The 22,835-nt window shown below is 44.5% G+C and overlaps 1 protein-coding gene across 2 annotated transcripts in view; it reads right to left on the bottom strand.

Moving 5' to 3' along the window:
* Positions 1 to 22,835, bottom strand: part of LOC135041525 (cadherin EGF LAG seven-pass G-type receptor 2-like) — a 407,444-nt gene that overhangs the window by 82,113 nt on the left and 302,496 nt on the right. For both annotated transcript variants that reach the window (XM_063954943.1, XM_063954944.1), the window contains exons 29-31: positions 11,656 to 11,782; positions 9,051 to 9,167; positions 8,510 to 8,634 (exon numbers count right to left, since the gene is read on the bottom strand). In XM_063954943.1, coding sequence (XP_063811013.1) covers positions 8,510 to 8,634; positions 9,051 to 9,167; positions 11,656 to 11,782 — 369 coding nt within the window. The remainder of the gene's footprint in view (positions 1 to 8,509; positions 8,635 to 9,050; positions 9,168 to 11,655; positions 11,783 to 22,835) is intronic.

The raw sequence follows: 22,835 nt of genomic DNA, 5'->3' as shown, positions 1-22,835 counted from the left end.
TTATAAAGAGGGACCTGGAGCTCCTCACTCATACAGCATATCAGCTTGCCAGCCAGGCCACGCCCCCAGATACCTTTATTTCTGACTAAATTGCACCACCTATTCCGGATGGACTGGGTGGAAGCCAATGTGGATAAGGGTAAACAAGTGGGTCGTTTTTTCACTCTATGGGAATCCTATATTTCCAGTCTACCCCTCACCAAGCGGTTGCAAATTCATAACAGTTTAAAGAACACCACGTGGTACCAGACTAGATTAGCAGCACAAGACCAACTTGTATCTTTAGTCTGAGGACTAACGATTGATGGCGGATCCCTTCAGGGCTACCTGTATTATTCATAATAACACGAGTGACTCCAATGAATGATTGTGAACTATGTATCACCTTTTATTACTTTATTGTATAACGCATGATTGCAAATTTCCTCCACTACAAATGCTACTGTATCTACAATATCTCTGTATGTACAATCCATGATGTCTCAATAAAAATTGTTTTGAAAAAAAAAAAGAATTCAGCGTAATACTGTGACATACATTTGAGTCCAACACCATGCTGCAAATGCCTGCATACCAAATACCAATGGAAAAAATGCTGACCTGCTGGTATAGTTGGTAACTACATACAGTAGGCTGTCCTTTCTTTTGATTGCATGCTGGGGGCCGCCCAGCACAGGGCAAGGCCGCCCAGCATATAAATACCTGCAGCAATGCAATCGCAATTCATTTGCAATCGCATCCCTGAATTGTGGATCCCCCCGCCGCCTCCGGAGGCAGGCGCAGATCTGCAATTTTTTGGATCGCAGCGGCCGCGTGTGATATCATGTGGCCGTCTTGAACCCGCCCCCATTTCCAATGGCACGCCCCAGCAACGTTGCCCCACGAACACCTCTGTCTGTCAATCAGGCAGAGACATTTGCATAAGTGATATGCGATTGCAACTGTGTGCACATGCGCAGTATACTCCTGCACGTGCGCACTGGGCATAAATAGTTCAGTATGCGATTGCATCTCTGATGCAATATAGACGGAATAAGGCCCTAACGGTTCTAACATTTATTTAACACAGTCACACACATGTACTAATATACTACACTAGCGGACACCATTTATCTCATCTTTTCTTAGACCTACAATGCAGAACACAATGATTCATTCATATTCCTCGACAACTGTGCTTCCTGGCTACCTCACTTCCTCTCTTCTGACATTCCCTCCATTATCCTAGGTGATTTCAACATCCCTATAGATAACCCCACAAAATCACCTGCCTCTAAACTCCTTAACCTCACCTCTTCACTTGGTCTCTCCCAGTGGACCTCCTCACCCTCCCATGTGAACGGGAGCTCACTGGATCTGATTTTCACTCACCGCTGCTATATTTCTGATATCTCCAATTCCCCTTTTCCCCTTTCTGATCACCACCTGCTCTCTTTCAACTTATCTACCTCCGCTTCCACATCTCTCCGACCTAAGGCTACCATCACTAAGCGTAACATTGAGGCTATTGCACCTCATCCCTATCCTCCCTGTTCGACTCACTTCTCTCTCCTATTCTCTCTCTCTCTCTCATGCCCTGAACAAACCACATCCCAATACAATGCATCTCTTACTCCTGCTCTCACCCTTACAGATCAACACCTCAAACCTGGCACACCAAAAGCACCAGATATCTTCAAAAATGCTCACGTACTGCCGAGCGACAGTGGAGGAAATCACGCTCTAAGGCAGACTTCCTCCACTTTAAATTGATGCTCTCATCCTTCAGTGCTGCCCTTTCCCTCGCTAAACAATCATACTTCAAAATGCTCATCTCTACCCAGCCTTCCAACCCCTGGCGCCTCTTTGCCACTGTGAACTCCCTCCTCTGCCCACTACCACCTCCTCTCCCATCCTCATTGTCTGCTCTTGACTTTTCCACTTATTTTACATCCAAGATTGACTCCATACGTCAGGACATCACACCAGACCAGCAACCAGCCACCACCCATCCCTTGCCACCCCTCCCCTTCCCTCTCACCAACTCTGACATCTTTCTCCCATGTATCTGATGATCATCCATTTCTTCCCCCCACCCACTTGAGCCTATCCCCTCCCACCTCCTCCGCTACCTCTCTCCTTCTGCCTGTTCCCATTTTGCCCACCTCCTCAATCTCTCCCTCTTATCAGGCACAGTCCCCTCTGCCTTCAAGCATGCTCGTCTCCCCTATTCTTAAAAAACCCACCCTTGATCCAAACACCCTCTCCAACTTTCGACCCATCTCTCTCCTCCCTTTTGCTTCCTCACTGCCTTTCTTTCCTCCCACTCACTGCTTGACCCATTCCAGTCTGGTTTCCGCTCTCTCCACACCACTGAAACTGCCCTCACAAAAGTCTGCAATGACCTCCATGCAGCCAAATCTAAGGGCCACTACTCTCTGCTTATTCTTCTTGACCTCTCTACTGCTTTTGACACTGTGGACCACCCTCTCCTGCAAATCCTTCACTCTCTTGGTCTGCGTGATACTGCCCTCTCCTGGCTGTCCTCCTACCTCTCTGATCTTTCCTCATCTGTCTCCTCTCATGACGCTACCTCCCCCCATTTCCACTAACTGTTCATGTCCCCCAAGGTTCTGTTCTTGGTCCTCTCCTTTTCTCTCTCTATAAATCTTCTAGAGGTGAACTCATTAGTTCTTTTAACTTCCAATATCACCTCTATGCTGATGACACTCAAAGCTACCTTTACTCCCCTGATCTCTCCCTGGCTCTCGTACCTCCAACTGTCTCTCTGCTAACTCTTCCTTGAAGTTCCAGTGCTTTCTTAAACTCAACATGTCCGAGACTGAGCTGATCATCTTCCCACCCTCCCGCACAACCTCACTTCCCACAATCTCATTATCCATTGATGGCACGACTATCTCCTCTAGCCCCCAAGTACGCTGTCTTGGTGTAATACTTGACTCCTCCCTCTCCTTCAAACCACACCAGCACCTCTCACAAACCTGTAATTTTCATCTCAAAAACATTTCCAAGATCAGACCCTTTCTCACCCAGGATGCCACCAAGATCATTATCCACTCACTGATTATTTCCAGACTGGATTACTGTAATCTCCTCCTAACTGGCCTTCCTGACAATTACCTTTCTCCACTCCAATCTATCCTCAATGCTGCAGCCCAGCTCATCTTCCTCACCAAATGCACTACATCCACCTCCCCTCTCCTACAAGCCCTTCACTGGCTTCCTTTCCCTTTCAGAATCCAAATCAAACTTCTCACACTCACTTACAAAGCATTCACCCACTCCTCTCCCATTTACATCTCTGACCTTATCTCCCTTTACTCTCCCACCCGTCCTCTTCGCTCTGCTAATGCACTCCGACTCACCTGTCTTCTGATTACTTCCTCCCACTCCTATCTCCAAGATTAACGTGCTGCTCCCTTATTCTGGAATTCTTTACCTCTCTACAGAACTTCAAACTGGCTCTTAAGACCCACTTCTTTACCAAACCCAGCCAACTCTCATCCTAACCCTCCACACTCACTGTCTGCAACATCTGTGTCACCCCTGTCTGTCTCCCCCTCCCATTTAGAATGTAAGCTCTCACGAGTAGGGCCCTCTTCCCTCATGTGCTTATCCTTTTCTTACTTTAATAATCCTCAACTGCCCAGATCCTGCAGTTTTCGGACACCTTGATACTTATCTCAGTGTCGTCTACTGGTGTAGTTATGCTTAGTTACCCTGTAATTGTCCTATATTGTCTTCAACTGTAAGTCACTGTTTTCCTGTTTTGATTATGTGCATATGTACTCTGTAATTGGGCTCTGCGGAACACTTGTAGCGCCATATAAATAAAGGATAATAATAATAATAATAATAATAATTCTTCATTAGAAAAGGCAGTGATATGAACATAAGGGAATGAATTTACATGACTTTTACATATTTACAAGGACACTTTCATTATATGAACTTGATTCTGAGGACAGGTTGATAGGGCTAGTCCCAATTTCTCACACTTGCTGTATATGTATCTATGTTTATATCCCTACTTAGAGCAGTAGAGTTCTAAAGCTTGTAATGATGTAAAATTTGGACAACAGCACTTAGGGGAAGCGCTAGTCATTTTATTGGTTATAAATTATATTGCCAGTGATGTGGCAATAACAAACACTTTAGTAGTGCAAAAATTGCAGAGACAAAACCTGTGTCACTTATCTTTATGTTGCGGGCCTATTGATAATTTAGGTTTTTGTAATGATATTATGATTTATGTGTTTTCAAATCATTTTCTTATCTATTTTGCCTGGACTGTCTCTATCCCCATTTATTTACCCCTCCTTTATAGCCCATTCTATTACACTGTTTATTTTTCCGCTCATGATATCAGACCCTCCAACATGACCCGCCCCACTAGGTACAAAATGCTCTGTTTCTGGACTTCCCTCTTAATTTATTATTTCCATCACCTGTGTTGAACTAGTTAAATGATAAGAAAGCTGTTTCTTCGCAGGTGATGGCAATAATAAATTAAGAGGGAAGTTCAGAAACAGAGCATTTTGTACCTAGTGTGGCGGGTCATGTTGGAGGGTATGTGATATGCGGTCCTTCATCTGTTGCATGTCACACATACAGGTTGTCTGTAGCATGTTACTGTATTATTTTCTTTTTTTTCTTTTATGATGTATGGTTGCTGTGTCTGAAATTGTTATGGCAAAAACAACACTAACCAGCGCTGTCACTTGCGGGGTAATTTGATTCAGGACATGCATGGCGCTGAACCATCCATAGAGTGCCTCCTTTTTTCCTACTTGCAAAAGCTATGTGGAGATATATATATATATATATATATATATACACACACACACACATATATATATATATATATATATATATATATATATACACACACACACACACACACACACACACACACACATGTATGTATATATATATATATATATATACACACACACACGTATATATATATATATATATATATACACACACACACGTGTATATATATATATATATATATACACATAGATATATATATATATATATAGATATATATATACACACACACACATATATATATATATATATATATATATAAAACAAAAGGGGGGATAGACAGCACTCTTAGCCTAAAACTATAGTAAACTATAAGTGGTGCAAGGCAGCAATATGGATAAAGACACTCACTTTCCCTGCACATTGGAAAAAGCAAACAAGCGAGCACTCGCGGGTCTGATGAAAGGTGAAGAAAGGTTTTTAATCCTTATCAAAACAGCATGGTGACATACAGTAGCACAGACACAGCCCGACAGCTGTTTCAACCTGTTTCTGGTTTTCTTCAGACTTATATTACTGTCACACTTGTGGCCCACAGGGGGGAGTTGGGGAAGCATTTAACTGCCACTGCTCTGCTGAGGTGACACTAAATAGATACAGTGTGCATTTGCACGGCATATAAAAAGTGCTGGAAGGAAAAATAGGTGACATGCCACAAGGCCACGTCTCCTCAGTCTATCTAGGCCACATTGCAGTTTTGGGTACAAGTGGGGTCCCAATTTCTAAAATTGGTATGTCGGGACGTATGCAGATATCTGTTACATTGAAAGAAAGCTCTGCACTGCTGAAGAGATACAGTCTGATCTAATAAAATAAGCCACAAGACATCCATGAACAGAGACCTCCTCTGGAACCTATGTATGACAAATGTATGCCATAAACAATCCCCCCACTAACTGTGTAGTTACAGGGCAAACCTCCCTTGTGAGCATGAATTAGGATCAGAAGATGGCTGCCTTTTGCAATATTTGCAACAGAGGGATACATCCACATAGACCTGCAGAAACCAAATCCAGGAAGGAGAAATACTCTCCACTTATCGAGATCAGATCCTGACCTATAACAGGGATAACAATGTATGAATAAAAAGAAAGTCACCATTTATTGAAATAAAGGTCAGGACACAGAAAAACTGTCTTGTGAAAATTAGATATAGGATCTACAATACAGAACTACCAATGCAGAGAGCCATCTAGATGAAGAAAAGGATAGAAAATGGCAGTTTCCAGGAACCACAAAATCCACAGAGTCGAGAGACTAGAAAGGTGGCATCTGCAAACCAATAGCAACAAGTTAAAACTTTAAAAAACAATGGGCAGAACATTGGGGGATGGGGGGGTTTGAATGCAGAAACTCTGACCCTCCCGAAAATAGCCAACAGTGGCTGAAAGAGCCGAAAATGGAACACATAAAATGTGTGGCCAATATGTTGCCGTGGTCCAAACTGCAAATGGAGAAAGGCTGAGTTATCAAAAGAGCAAGACTAGTGAGAACCAAATGATCTGCATGCCAACTGATGTATGTGCTCCATACCACAGGGTAGAGGCATGGAAGATACAGAAGACCAGAACCTCTCTTTGGACTGACTGAGAAACCATATTAACCTGTATATCAGGGTCTCAAACCACAATGAGAAAAAAGGTAAAAGAAATCGGTACTTAATACAATCCGAAGATATCAGAAGATGTTATGGAGAATTGTGCCTGAACAGACAGTATATTAGGTAGCAAACTATATTGTGACATACAGCACTACATAAGCCCATTAGAACTCAAGATAATAGTACTAAGATAAGATCTGGACATAACACAGGAGTTACCCCAAAACTTCATATTAAACATATGGAACGAGAAGTGTGCCGGAACAGGGTAGCACAATAAGGCATAACTCAATCTTACAAGTAGAGAGCATTGTTACATAATGTAAGCCTGTACTCAAACTAAACATGGAGTAGAGTAGAAGCCATTGAAACCAGAATTCAATTTAAAGGAACATACACACTTGCAGAAAAAATGAGCGACGTCGCTCATTTTCGCCACCGACCAGCGAAGCGCGGCTCCGCGGGTCATTAACGACCCTCACTGTCGCCCGTGCAAGCAGCTCAATCTGGACTGTAGTCCAAAAGCTGCCTGCATGGTGATGTCACTGAGCGATAGGAATGTCATATCGCTCAGTGTGTATGCCTGGCCGCCGACCGCCCAGCCCAGGAGGGTGAAACACTAGGCGACGTCGCTCATAGTGCACGTCGCCTAGTGTGTACCCACGTCTAGAAAAAACATGCTCAATCTAGACAGGGAGAGAGATATACAAAAAACGTGAGAAAGGAAAATCAGTATCAAATGGAGTGACGATAATGACAAACCACATAAACCAGGCACTCAGTACTCAATCTAGGCATGGGGATAGTAGCGTGACATAACATGTGAGCTAAGCAGCAAGTAGTTCTTGTAAAGTGCCCTCTACACCCCAAAATTACCAGTGTGTCCAAAAAGGATGAAAAAGACACGTTATACCCCTTACACACACAAAAATAAATTACCAAGTAAAGCACTTTTACCCGGTAATTTGTGGATCATCACGGGTCCTTTTCCTGTGTGTGAAAGGGTCAATCTGATTTGAAATTCCCGGGAATTTGACCCTGGTTTTTACCAGGATTGAAGACCCAGCAAAAGCGACCTGGGTTGACTCATTCACACAGGAGAAATACCCGGGTTGATCTGCAAATTACTGGGTAGAACTGCTTCACCAAGTAATTTACTTTCCTGTGTGAAATAGGGGTCAGGCTGGGACTGGCAAAATGAGCCGGCACTTAAATGCCAGGTAAATATGATACCCGCTAATGCTGCAAAACCTCTAATGTTTTGCAGTATTACAACGTTGATGCATACTAAAACTATTTTGGGTTAAAACCTTAAATTCACATATTTTACAGAATTACATTTCCCCATTAGTATCAAAAATCTATTCTAAAGTCTTGAAAAATCAAACAAGCCCTGTAACTTCACATTCTCTAAATACTATCTTAGGCTTCTTGAAAGCAGACTGAGAGGCGACATTATCAGAATTGTGTCTCCCAGCCTTGTCTGTCTACTGTCTTACTAATAGTGACTGTGACTGTTAATTAGCAAGTATACAGTATTTGCTCTAAGGTCAGAACCATTAAAAAATAGTATTTCATACAGCATTGCCATAAAACATAACTAATAGATCAAAATTATAGTAAGTAGAACTATGAGTAAATTGTAAAAATATGCATATACATGGCCAATAAAACCACAATTTTCATTAGTAAGGTTAGGAACCTGTTTAAACTTCCAATCAGGAAAAAAATATATGTCATAGAATTCCTCGCCCTGGTAGTAGGTTAATACCATGCAGTTAGTCAAATAGTCACCTATCTAATGTATCAGCAGGCAATTTAAATATGTAGTTGAAGCTATAACAATTAAAGTTGACATTAAAGCAGGAAAAGGCTTGAGACGCAGATGAAGGCTTAGGTCTGCCCTTTACTGGGATATACAGAGTCATGGACTCCTGCTTAACTCGCAGCCAAATTATGTCATTTGTTCAACCTCTGGCCACTATAAAACACCATTGTAATAAGAGTCCTGGCAATTTTAAGGCTACAGATGTGTCAATTCAAATAATTTTCTTAGATTTAAAAAAACAGTCTCACCTTAGCAGGAATGGCAAGTAACAATGACTACCTCTTGATGCCAGGGAACTATGTAAGGAGCCCGTTGAAGATCCAAATGGCATGTGATAAAAGTGACCATCTACATAAGTATTACCGGCATGTGACTACAAGAGAATTTTTGAAATTATCAATAAATGAAGTACATGTAAATAATATCACACCTGTATTAAGAAACAGTGGGCCTAATTCAGACCTGATCGCAGCAGAAAATTTGTTCTCTAATGTGAAAAACCATGTACACTGCAGGGGGGGGGCAGATATAACATGTGCAGAGAGAGTTAGATTTGGGTGAGTTATTTTGTTTCTGTGCAGAGTAAATACTGGCTGCTTTATTTTTACACTGCAATTTAGATTTCAGTTTGAACACACCACACCCAAATCTAACTCTCTCTGCACAAGTTATATCTGCCTCCCCTGCAGTGCACATGGTTTTGCCCATCTACTAACAAATTTACTGCTGCGATCGGATCTGAATTAGGCCCAAAATGAAGTGCAGTGTCAGACAATTGAAAGGTCTTACCGAGATCATTGTAGATTTTGTGGTAACGCTAGGTTCATTCATCCTACTGACAGTACGCTTAAGTGCCCTGTGGACATCTTTGCTAAATATCACATTGATCATGAAAATAAGAGGACCCTGCAAGGACAAACATAAATATTAGATTATCATCATAAAGTCCAAGAAAACATTGAACCTCTTTCATAAGCTAAGAGCAAAGTCCACAATCATATTGCAATGCAAGTGGTGCAAATGCATTATTTCTTTGCTTGTATCTGCATGCAGAGAAAAGAATGTCTGCACTAAGGGGTTGATTCAGACCTGATCGCTGCTGTGCGTATTCGCAAAGCGGGCAATCAGGTAGTAACTGCGCATGTGTATGCACCGCAATGCGCATGCGCGTCAGACAACAAAGGGCATCGTCGGTCAGCAGTGGGATGGTGCGAAAAAGCTGATTGCAAAGGCGTTTGCAAGGTGGTTGACAGGAGGAAGCCGTTTGTGGGTGGTAACTATCCGTTTATCAGAAGTGTCCGGAAAAATGCAGGCGTGCCCAAACGGTTTCAGGGAGGGTGTTTGACGTCGGCTCTGGCCCCGATCAGCCTGTTGTGACCGCACTGTAGGAGTAAGTCCTGGGCTGCGCAGAGACTGCACACAGTGGATTTTGGCAGCTCGGCGTACACATAGGATCGCACACTTGCACTGTGAATTTACACTCCCCCTGGAGGCAGCGATTATCCGCATGCAGGACAGCAAAGTTTGCAGCCCAGCAATCAGGTCTGAATCACCCCCTAAATATAGCTCACGCTGAACAAATGTATTTGTATATTACAACACCACACATTTGAAACCATCCCTACAGTATCTGACCTTTTCAGTGAAACAAGGTTTTACCAAGATGCAAAAACTGGATTTTTGTATTTACAGGGGGGGCACTTAAACACTGAAGACCACAGGTTGCAGAAGGGAGAAGCTTATAGGGGAAGAGCTACTCTTTTAAAGTTCAGGATCAGAATCAGCTTTATTGGCCAAGTATACAGAATAATATACAAGAAATGTAATTCCGATAATCCACATCTCTGAGAAACACATTAAAAAAAAACACAAAAAATAAAAACATACATTCCAATAACAATACAAAAAAAATATGGACACCTATTTTGCATCCTACCATCACTAAGCTAAAATACAATAAGGTACCATCACTAAGCTAAAATACTATTATTTTAGCTTAGTGATGGGGGGTATTCAATTAGTGCCGTTTTATTGACCAGTCGAAAAAAACTGCACTTTTTGCCCGTTTTAAGGACGAATTTACATTCAACCTATTCAATGCCCGTGCTGTTTTTTTGACTGGTCGAAAAATCCGTCATTGGCAAAAACCTTGCGTATCAGTGAATTTCCTGCCAATTTATGTGTTTTGGCGAATTTGCGGGCGTTTCTGCTGATTTTTGGCGCAATATTTGCTCATGCTGATTCAACAAAAAATTACCTTTCGAAAAAACGGCACATAATTGAATACCCCCCTATTTCTCAGTTATTTAACAAGGTCTTAGTAATTTAACAAGGTGACAGCTTGGGGGGGGAAATATTCCTATGTCTAGAGGTTCCCACACACCGTGATCTATACCGTCTGCCAGACGGCAGCAATTGGAACAGATCATGGCCAGGGTGCGACTGATCTACCATAATTTTACTTGCACGCTTTCTTACTCTAGTCAAGTATAATTCCTCAACCGTGGGAAGGTTAACACCAATGTTTTTTTCCGCCATCCTAACTACCCATTGGAGTCTGTTCCTATCCTGTTTCGTAGCTGAACCAAACCAGACAACGGTCGACGTGCAAAGAACAGTCTGGATTATAGATGAGTAACAAGAATCAAGAAACCCTGTGGTAAATTAAACTTCCGGAGTTGCCTTATGAAGTACATCCTCTGATGCGCCTTCCTCACAATGGGATCAATATGAATTATCCACTTCAGATAGTGGGAGATCGTAGAACCCAAAAATGTGAAGGATTCCACAACAGATACCACTCTGCCGGCAATCATGAGGGGTGGCAGAGCAAGAGGTTTCCTTCAAAAATCCACTAAAATTTTAGCCATCTCTATTGGATTTAACTCCAAATTATTCGACCTACACCAAAGGACCAACTGCTCAACCTCCCTCCTATAAGCGCACTCCTCGTCATCTTTGATGAGGCCAATAACCGTAGTGATGTCTGCAATTTTCAAAAGTTTCACAGATTGATCACCAGAGGTGCAGTCATTTGTGTATAGCGAAAAAATAAAAGGAAAAAGAACACATCGTTGTGAGGCCCCCATACTAATCATGCATACAGTAGATAAGGAACACATAGTTACTAGAACCCCTAAACTCAATCGTTTAGGATAGAGAATACCAGGAACGATTATCTTGAATGCCAAACTGAAGTCCACAAACAAAACCCTCACATATGCTCCTAGCAAGTCCAGATGTTATACTGTACAAGTCTAATTAAGTGCCAGATCCCACGGATGCCTCAAGCAGGGGTCCAGTGTCCCCAGATTGGATGAAAGAGAAATTGCACCTATTAGGTGGATTAACCTTTTTTTTAAAGTTTTAATAAGGAAAGTTTTGACTCCTATACCTGTGCACAGACAACCCCTGCATACATGTAGTGTAGAAGCAAAAGATCACTGTTGATTGACAAAAGAGCCAGAACCCATGATACACTGACTAGGAGCAATAGGACAATGGCACAACGGAGTCCTGATCTATGAAGAAAGAGAGAAAAATCATGTTATGTCTTGCTGACTCTTTCTCAGTAATAAAGCACTATATACTATATACTGTAGTGAAAGCATGAAATTAAATATTAAACAATAGTAGATGTTTTACAAACATGATATAAATAGTAAACAAAAAAGTATGTTTTACATACATCCATTTAATATAGGGGATGCATTTAATTTACCGGCTGTTGGTATCCTGGCGGTCAGGATACTGATGCCGGAATCCCAACAGCCGACAATGCCGCTGGCGAAACAGGGCTATTCCCACTCGTGGGTGTCCACGACTCCGCAGAATGGGAATAGATCCTGTGGCGAGTGCAGCCACCGAGCCTGCAAGGGGACTCTTAGCACTCGCCCTGCTGCCAACATTCTGGCGGGCAGGATGCCGCTGTCAGGATTTTGACAGCTGGCATCCTGCCCAGCGGTAATCCATACCAAACCTAAATATAGTTACAAGAAGCTTAAAAGAGTTTAAAACATTTAAAAATACCTTTAAAAAACAGACCATAATACAATGATAATAACATTCTATAATAAAATTCTATTAAAACAGTAGGTAAGATCATTAATATTTCTAAAACCTTAATGAGCATAAACAGAGCTGAAACTGACATCACCTTGTATAAGGAGGACATTACTTTAGAGCCTTTAAACAGTGCTGACCTAGGGCCTGATTACTACTAGTTGATCGCACGAAGCTGCTTTATGCAGCCCGTGCGATCAACTATTCTCCGCCTATGGGGGTGGGTTTTTTCCCATAGCAAGGCTGCGATCGCTTGTGCAGCCCTGCTATGGGAAAAAAAAAATGTGTGCAGTTTCTAAGTAGGGCCTTACCAGCTGCAACATTTTCAGCCTGTTCGGTCCTGGCTCTGACGGCAAACACCCGCCCTGGACACGCCTGCGGTCCTTCAAACATGCCTGCGTTTTTCTTACCACTCCCAGAAAACGGCTCCGAACACTGTGTTGCCACCCAGGAACGCCCACCACCTGTAAATCTTCAAGCGATCGCTGCTGTGATCATTTTCTTCGTTCCCTTCGTCATTGCCTGGTGACGACGCGTGTGCGCATTATGGCCCCCGCGCATGCGCAGTAGTGACCCAGTCTCAGCTGTGCGAGCGAAAGCACACTGCGATCGGGTTGTAATGACTCCCCTAATGCTAACAATCTGAACTGTGAGACCTAAAATGTATATATATTGTATAGTACTGAGGTCGCGGCGGCGGCTCTGAAATGTCTACCAGTAATACAAGCTTTCTCTTACGTCCTAGAGGATGCTGGGGACTCCGTAAGGACCAGGGGGTATAGACGGGCTCCGCAGGAGATAGGGCACCTAAAAAGAACTTTGTCTATGGGTGTGCACTGGCTCCTCCCTCTATGCCCCTCCTCCAGACCTCTGTTAGATCTTGTGCCCAGAGGAGAATGGGTGCACTGCAGAGAGCTCTCCAGAGTTTTCTGTTGAAGAAGAATTTTGTTAGGTTTTTTATTTTCAGGGAGTCCTGTTGGCAACAGGCTCCCTGCATCGTGGGACCGAGGAGAGAGAAGCAGAGCTGGCTTGTCAAGTTGGGCACTGCTTCTAAGGCTACTGGACACCATTAGCTCCAGAGGGAGTCGGAACACAGGTCTCACCCGGGGTTCGTCCCGGAGACGCGCCGCCGTCCTCCTCACAGATGCCGAAGATAGAAGCCGGATGAGAAGGCAGAAGACATCTTAGGCGGCAGAAGACATCAGATCTTCATGAGGTAAGCGCGCCATTGCTCCCAGTCACACACACACAGAGCAGCACTGAAGGGTGCAGGGCGCAGGGGGGGGCGCCCTGGGCAGCAATAAACCTCACATTTGGGCACATGCAGATTGATTAGGCTGCGGAGGCAGTAAATCTATGATCCCCCGCCATTTTAATTGAAAAATCACTGGGACCGAAGCTCGCCGTCGGGTGGGCGGGGCTTGATCCTCAGCACTAACCAGCGCCATTTTCTCCACAGAAGCTGCATGAGGAAAACGCTGGCTCCCTGGTCTCTCCCCTGCTGAACTTCACAGGCTGGAAAAAAGAGGAGGGGGGCACATTAGCGAGCGACGCAGTGAGTGGGAATTGGCATATTATATATAAAAAAGTGCTATCTGGTCATATTTTTTCCAGTGTTTTTAAGCGCTGGTGTGTGCTGGCATACTCTCTCTCTGTCTCTCCTTAGGGCCTGGTTGGGGTTTTGTCCCCTTATAAGTTAATCCCTGTGTGTGTGGGGTGTCGGCACGTGCGTGTCGACATGTCTGAGGCGGAAGGCTTCTCCAAGGAGGAGGTGGAGCAAATGAGTGGTGTGTCCCCGTCGGTTGTGCCGACTCCAGATTGGATGGACATGTGGCATATGTTGAATCCAAGTGTGGCATCTTTACATAAAAGGCTTGATAAAGCTGAATTAGGGGGGACATCAAGGGGTCAATCCTCGTATTGGACCGACTCACAGGGCCCGTCGGGGTCTCAAAAGCGTCCCTTAACACAAGACACTACTACCGACACGGATTCTGATTCCAGTGTCGACTACCACGAAGTAAAATTGCACCCTAGGGTGACTAAAACCATTCAGTGTATGATTGTGGCAATAAGGGATGTGTTGCATATTGAGGATGAACCCTCGGTCCCCGACACAAGGGTACACATGTTTAAGGAAAAGAAACAGATTATTAACTTTCCCACATCTCATGAATTAAATGAATTATTTGGGAAAGCTTGGGAGACTCCGGAAAAGAGACCGCAGATTCCCAAAAGAATTTATATGGCATACCCCTTCCCTAAGCAGGACAGGGAGATTTGGGAATCACCCCCCACTGTGGACAAGGCCCTGACGCGCCTGTCCAAGAAAGTGGCGCTACCGTCTCCTGACACAGCGGCCCTTAAGGACCCTGCAGATCGCAGGCAAGAAACTACCTTAAAGTGTATTTATTCTCATACAGGTGCTGTGCTAAGGCCGACAATTGCGTCGGCATGGGTGTGTAGCGCAATTGCAGCTTGGACAGATGAGCTGACAGATCAATTTGATAATATGGATAAGGATACTATATTCTTAACTCTAGCCCATATAAAAGACGCAGTCTTATTTATGAGGGATGCTCAAAGGGACATTGGATTGCTAGCTTCTAGGGCCAATGCCATGTCTATCTCAGCGAGAAGATCCTTATGGACTCGCCAATGGACGGGTGATGCGGATTCCACAAAACATATGGAAGTACTACCCTATAAGGGTGATGTATTGTTTGGGGATGGGCTGACGGACCTGGTTTCCACAGCTACAGCAGGTAAATCAAATTTTTTACCATATATTCCCCAACAGCAAAAGAATAACACCCTATCAGATGCAGTCCTTTCGGTCGCACAAGTCCAGAAGAGGTCGGGGATCCTCTTTCCTCGCCAGAGGTAAGGGCAGAGGCAAAAGAGCACCTGCTTCGGCAGGTGCCCAGGAACAAAAGTCCTCCCCGGCTGCTCCAAAACCCACAGCATGACGCTGGGGCTCCCCTGAGGGAGTCCGCACCGGTGGGGGCACGTCTTCGACTTTTCAGTCAGGCCTGGGTCAGTTCAGACCTGAATCCCTGGGTGTTGGACATAGTTTCCCAGGGTTACAAATTGGAATTCGAGGAGGTGCCCCCGCGCTGATTTTTCAAATCGGCCCTACCAGCTTCCACATCGGAAAGGGATATAGTGTTAGCTGCAATTCGGACGCTGTGTATACAGCAAGTGATAATCAAGGTTCCCCTGCACCAGCAGGGAAGAAGGTACTACTCAACCCTATTTGTGGTCCCGAAACCGGACGGTTCGGTCAGACCTAATTTGAATCTGAAATCCTTAAACCTATACATAAAAAGATTCAAATTCAAAATGGAATCTCTCAGAGCGATAATAGCCAACATGGAGGAAGGGGAGTTTATGGTGTCTCTGGACATAAAGGATGCGTACCTTCATGTCCCCATATATGCCCCCCATCAGGAATACCTGAGATTCGCTGTACAGGATTGTCATTACCAATTTCAGACGTTGCCGTTTGGACTCTCCACGGCCCCGAGGATTTTCACCAAGATAATGGCGGAAATGATGGTGGTCCTGCGCAAGCATGGAGTCACAATTATCCCATACTTGGATGATCTCCTGATAAAAGCGAGATCAAGGGAGAAATTGCTGAGCAGTGTGGCGCTCTCTCTGAGAGTGCTCCAGCAACACGGTTGGATTCTAAATCTACCGAAGTCACAGTTGATTCCGACAACTCGACTACCGTTCCTAGGTATGATACTGGATACGGAACAAATGAAGGTCTTCCTCCCAATAGAGAAAGCCCAGCACATCCAGAACATGGTCAGAGACCTGCTAAAACCGAAAAGGGTGTCAGTTCACCAATGCACTCGAGTTCTGGGAAAAATGGTGGCGGCCTACGAGGCCATTCCCTTCGGAAGGTTCCATGCAAGGACTTTTCAATGGGACCTTCTGGACAAGTGGTCCGGGTCCCATCTGCACTTACATCGGAAAATAACTCGGTCCCCAGGGGCCAGAGTGTCCCTCCTGTGATGGTTGCAAAGTGCTCACCTCCTGGAGGTTCGGAATTCAGGATTGGATCCTGGTTACCACGGACGCGAGCCTCTGAGGATGGGGAGCGGTCACACAGGGAAAAAATTTTCAGGGTCTTTGGTCAGACCAGGAGTCCTGTCTACACATCAATGTGTTGGAACTGAGGGCCATTTACAACGGCCTTCGACAAGCGGAGAGTCTTCTTCGAAACCTACCGGTTCTGATTCAATCAGACAATGTCACAGCAGTGGCTCATGTGAACCGCCAAGGCGGGAAAAGAAGCAGAGTCGCGATGGCGGAAGCCACAAGGATCCTTCGCTGGGCGGAAAATCATGTAAGCGCTCTGTCGGCTGTCTTCATTCCGGGAGTGGACAACTGGGAAGCAGACTTCCTCAGCAGACACGATCTCCATCCAGGAGAGTGGGGACTTCATCAAGAAGTCTTTGCAGACGTAACGCGTCTTTGGGGAATTCCTCAAATAGACATGATGGCGTCACGCCTCAACAAAAAGCTTCGGAGGTATTGTGCCAGGTCTCGGGACCCTCAGGCAGTAGCAGTAGATGCTCTGGTAACACCGTGGGTGTTCAAATCGGTCTACGTGTTTCCTCCTCTTCCTCTCATCACAAAAGTGTTGAGGATCATAAGACGAAGAAGAGTACAGATGATACTCGTTGTCCCAGACTGGCCTCGAAGGGCCTGGTACTCGGATTTACAGGAGATGCTCACAGGAGATCCCTGGCCTCTTCCTCTCAGGGAAGACCTGTTGCAACAGGGGCCCTGTGTATTTCAAGACTTACCGCGGTTACGTTTGATGGCATGACGGTTGAATGCCGAATCCTAGCGAAAAAGGGGATTCCGGAAGAGGTCATCCCTACTTTAATAAAGGCTAGGAAGGAGGTGACGGTAGAACATTATCACCGTATCTGGCGAAAGTATGTGTCTTGGTGTGAGTCCAAGAATGCGCCTACGGAAGATTTTCATCTGGGTCGTTTTCTCCACTGAAATTAGGCTCTATTAAGGTACAGATTTCGGCTCTCTCGATTTTCTTTCAGAAGGAATTGGCTTCTCTTCCAGAAGTCCAGACGTTTGCAAAGTGAGTGCTGCACATCCAGCCCCCTTTTGTGCCTCCAGTGGCACCATGGGACTTGAACGTGGTGTTGCAGTTCTTAAAATCACACTGGTTTGAACCACTTACCAAGGTTGAGTTGAAATTTCTTACCTGGAAGGTGGTCATGCTGTTGGCTTTGGCATCAGCAAGGCGAGTGTCTGAATTGGCAGCTTTGTCACACAAAAGCCCCTACTTGATTTTTCATGTGGATCGAGCTGAATTGAGGACACGTCCGCAATTTTTGCCTAAAGTGGTTTCTTCATTCCATATGAATCAACCTATTGTGGTGCCTGTGGCTACAAGTGTATGTGTGATATAAAAAAACAATATATATATTTTGATTTAAATTAATATTTTGTGCTGTGTCATCCCAGTATACATCCAGGGACTGCAACTACTACATGAGTCCACCCAAAATAAAAGACTTTTTTTTTATTTTTATTGTGCTGTATCCTTCCAGCTCTGTCCATTTCAGGGTGCGGTGTCTGTAGCTCATATTCTTTGGTTATAACTTATTGTTCTATTTTCATAATTCTTCTTATCACAACATTGTGATTAATTAAAATTAATATTATTAATAATAATTCTAAAATTAACTAAATTTAAATTAAATTAATATAACTAACCTACTGCATGTCAAAGATATCTTTGAGGAACAGAAGAAATTGATCCTAATTTTAAAATAATTTTAACAGGTGATCACAGCAATTAAAAATATATTGTTAACTGCCACGTGTTTGCTACCCACTGCTGTCGCTTAGCTTAGTCACACGTTCCTCGGTGCAACCTTTTGGACTAAACTGGATAAAAACGATATTGCTATTTCTGTTATTTTAGCCGTTTTTATGATTAAAAATAAATAAATCCAGATCCAAAACCAAAACCTGCAAGGGCAGTTTTGGTAAAACCAATACAGATCCAAAACACGAGGAAGATCAAGATCATAAAACCCGAAAAATAGCCCGGCATTTACTCCTAGTGGATGCACGGAAAATGCATTCAGCCAGGACTGTGCACTACCAACAGAGAAGAATGAATAATGGTATTGTGGCTGAATGGACGTTAAACCCTGCAGACATGTTCCAAAATCAGAAAGTATTCAAGTGGAGGCTATTATAGTAGAAAGGGTAACTAACGCCACATTAAGGCTTATATTCAGAATACACATATCAGAGAGATGTTGGGGTGTATGAATACTTTTGGCAATGTAGTATGTTTAATCACAGAGATCTACATTATGGGCCTAATTCAAGGTTGATTGCAAAGGCAAAATCTTCCTCTAATGGGCAAAACCATGTGCACTGCAGGGGGAGGGGCAGATACAACATGTGCAGAGAGAGTTAGATTTGGGTGGGTTACATACTGGCTGCTTTATTTTTACACTGCAATTAAGATTTCAGTTTGGACACAACCAACCCAAATCTACTCTATCTGCAGTAGCGGATCTTGCCACGGGCAAGCAGGACTTTTGCCCGGGGCGCCGCCTTCCGGAGGGTGCTGGCGCCATCCGGAGGGCGCCGCACCATGGCAAGATCCGCCACTGCTGTGCCCTCCGCTGCCCGCTGTGTCCCCCGGCTCTGCGGCTGTCCCGGCTGTGGTCCCCTGTGAAGGGAACTAGACGCGTAGCGTCTAGTTTCCCTTCGCGGAGAGGACCTTTGCTGAGCGGTGCGCGATGACGTCATCGCGCACCGCACAGCAAAGGTCCTCTCCGCGAAGGGAACTAGATGCTACGCGTCTAGTTTCCCTTCGTGGAGAGGACCTTTTGCTGTGCGGTGCGCGATGACGTCATCGCGCACCGCTCAGCATTTAAGCGGCGCTTCTACTGTACAGGGGGCGTAACTGGCCACGCCCCCTGTATTAAGCCACGCCCCCATTCCCTGCCCGGGGCGCCGAGGGCCCTCGAACCGGCCCTGTCTATCTGCACATGTTATAACTGCCCCACCTGCACTGCACATGGTTTTACCCATTAGAGGAAGATTTTGCTTTTGCTATCAACCTTGATTTAGGCAATATGATTAGATTTAAAAAATACTGAAAAATATAAAAAATAAATTTATATAGGTAAGTTAGTCTTGCTGGATAAAAGTTTGAAGTAATGCTTGGAAGGGGTGACTATTGCACCAGTTGGTTATAAGTTTGAATCACTGTTTCAAAAAGCCCCATAGAAAAAAATACAGAGTCTGATTCAAAGGTGAGGGCAATTCTCATGCACTGCTGTTGTTCACGTAGTTGAACGATTATTTGCAACTGTGCATACGCAAAAAATTCTGAAAACCCCTGCGGCATTCGAGTTACACAGAATGTATACAGTACACGAAGATGCTGTTGTGTTCGGGACAGATAATATCAGAAATGGGGTGAAAAAGTGATGGGCGTTTCTGCGTGATGACTGAGAGGTGACTTGCAGTGAACGCAATAAAAGTCAGTCTCATGGGCGTGTTGCGGAAGTGACTGCATTCCCAGACGCACAGCTGTAGCCCCATAGTCCATCATTACATGGAGAAACTGCACCTGCCCTAAGAAGTGTTGATGTTGCATGCGTTGGTACACTAATGGTGAAATCTAAAGCATAATGCAGGATTTACTGAGTGGGGTTTTCTTTTTTTTTTTTTTTCAACATTAAGTTTTTATTTATGGTATAGAATCAAAACAAGAATACAGAAAAGACAAAGGAGAATAGAATAACAATGGGGCAAAAACAATATCATAGTGGGAGAGACAGGACATCCAAAAGTGGCACATAGTACACAAAAATATACATAAATCATGGATTTTCTTCAGACAGAGGATTATCCAAGTCACAGGGAGGGCTCTGTATGTCGGGGGACGATGGAGAGATCACTGTATTCTTGGAAATATATGTATGTCATGGGAGCCACTTCATAATAGGGGAAGAGGGGGATGTGGAGTATGCAGCGTCCCTGGTTTCCATCTCAAAATGGAAGTGGGTCTTAGAGATAACTTTTGCAAAGGGAGGGGGGGAGGGAGATTTCCAGTTTTGAGCAATTGTAGCTCTGGCTGCAATTAGAACATGACCAAGGACATAGCGAGTGGACTTGGGGACAGTGTCTGGGTACCAGTGCAGCAACGCTAAGGAAGGGTCCTGAGTCAGGCTAAGGTCAGTGATTGAATGAATAAGGTCATATACTTTATCCCAAAAGGAGCACAGGGCAGGACAGTCCCAGAAAACATGTAAGAGTGTACCTTCATGGTGGCAGAGGAGCCAACAGAATTTAGAGGTGGTTGGCCAGATCTTGTGTAGTTTAGAAGGAGTGAAATATAGTCTATGTAATAATTTAATGTGCATTTCGGTGTGGTTAGTACATTTAGAAAGGGAGAAAGAAGAAAGATGAATCGATTCCCACTGCTTAAGAGTAAAGGTACGATGAAGATCGTCTTCCTACTTAAGTTGAGCGGTAGATTTAGTCGTGGCGATCGAGGGTGACAGCAAATTAGACCAGTCAGAAATGGCTCCACGAGATGAGAGTTTAGTCAATCTATTCAGGACACTGCTGGTGGGGAGTTGGAAGATGTTAATACTATTAGTCATACCGTCTATCCAATGCTTAAGTTGGTAATAATAGAGCCAGGCTGAAGGGTCGAGGTTATGTTTAGCTTGTAGATCTGAAAACGACAGAAGGGAGGCTGGGGAGAAGATATCTGTGAGGGATTCCATACCCAAACGTCTCCAGTAGGAGAAGTGGACAGAAGGCAGCACTTTATCCAATGCAGACAGAGAGATGTTTCTAGTGGGTACTGTAATATTAAAGGAGGGTGACAATGGACAGTGGGGGCGGAGTTGTCGGGGTAGCCACAGGAGATCAGTGAGGGGGAAGTCCCAGAATAGGGCACGTTCTAGATCCACCCATGGTTTAGAGTGGGGGGGAGGGACAGATCGGACAGTTGGGAGAGCATAGACGCCTCATGGTACCTGAGTAAATCAGGGAGTGTGAGGCCCCCCTGTGACTCAGAGCGAATCATACAAGTGTAGGCCAATCGGAGAGGTTTACATTTCCAAACATACGATAACATCAACTTTCGCATCTGGGTCAACAGTTTACGAGGAACTGCGTAGGAGATGGCTCGAAATAAATACATAAGATTTGGTAACAACATCATCTTAAATGCCGCTAAGCGGCCCAGCCAGGAGACCTCATAGCCCATTCAAGCAGAAGTCAATGAGGTTAAGTGAGCCAGTAGAGGCACATAATTGAGAGAGTGTACGTTCTGGAAATGAGAGGGGATGGAGATTCCCAGATACGTTAGGGAGGAGTCTTTCCACGTATATGGGTAGTGCGCCTTCAAAGATCATAAAACAGAGGTTGGAATGTTAATAGGAAGGGCATCCGATTTCGTAGTGTTCAATTTATAATATGAAGCAGCGCTAAAGCACCCCAAGATATCATGTAGGACGGGCAAAGAGGTCCCCGTGTCAGAAACAAACAATAAAACATTGTCTGCAAAAAGGCAGAGCTTATGGGAAGTGTCACACACAGTAAGACCTGGAAATTTCGGAGATAGTCGAATCATTTGGGCAAGGGGTTCAATAGCTAGTACGAATATCAGCTGGGAAAGGGGGCACCCCTGCCTGGTACCATTGGAAATATGAAACAGGGAGGAAAGGAAACCATTACTAAATATTCTAGCAGAAGGGCCATCGTAAAGAGCTAAAATAGAACGGAGGATGTCCCCGTGGAGACCAAACCTGGACAACACCTGGAGCATATAACCCCAGTGGAGGCGATCGAACGCCTTTTCGGCGTTGTGAGAGAGTAAGAGAAATGATGATTTAGTGTGGGAAGACCACTCAACCAGATCGAGGACTCTCCGGGTGTTGTCGGGGGCTTGACGGCCCAGGACAAAACCCACTTGGTCTGGGTGTATGAGACATGGGAGCAAAGGATTCCAGCGATTGGCTATTAGCTTAGCATAAATTTTGAGATCGGTGTTAAGGAGGGCAATAGGTCGGTAATTCTTGCAGTCAGAAGGGTCTTTACCTGGCTTTGGGAGGTTACGATTTGGGCTTCAATCATTTCCGCCGGGAAGGACCCTGTATTGGAGACCTGGGAGTAGAGCTGCAGGAGGAGAGGGGAGAGTATCTCACTGAACGTGGAGTAAAAGGAGTTAATAAAGCCGTCAGGCCCGGGGGCTTTGGCTTTTGGCAAATGACGAATTACAAGTTGTATTTCTTCCAGAGACCAAGGGGCATTCAGGGATGTCAGGGTGTCGTCATCCAAGGAGGGGATAGGGAGGCCATATAAAAAGGCGGAGATAGATGTCGCAGAGGGCTGAGGTATAGTAGAATCCTCATGCAGGTTATATAATTTGGCATAGAATGATAAGAAAAAATCAGCAATATCAAGGGGATTAAGGCATGGTTT

Source organism: Pseudophryne corroboree, chromosome 2 (genome assembly GCF_028390025.1).
Source record: "Pseudophryne corroboree isolate aPseCor3 chromosome 2, aPseCor3.hap2, whole genome shotgun sequence".
Classification (NCBI taxonomy): domain Eukaryota; kingdom Metazoa; phylum Chordata; class Amphibia; order Anura; family Myobatrachidae; genus Pseudophryne; species Pseudophryne corroboree.
This window is presented reverse-complemented; position numbering and strand designations above follow the sequence as displayed.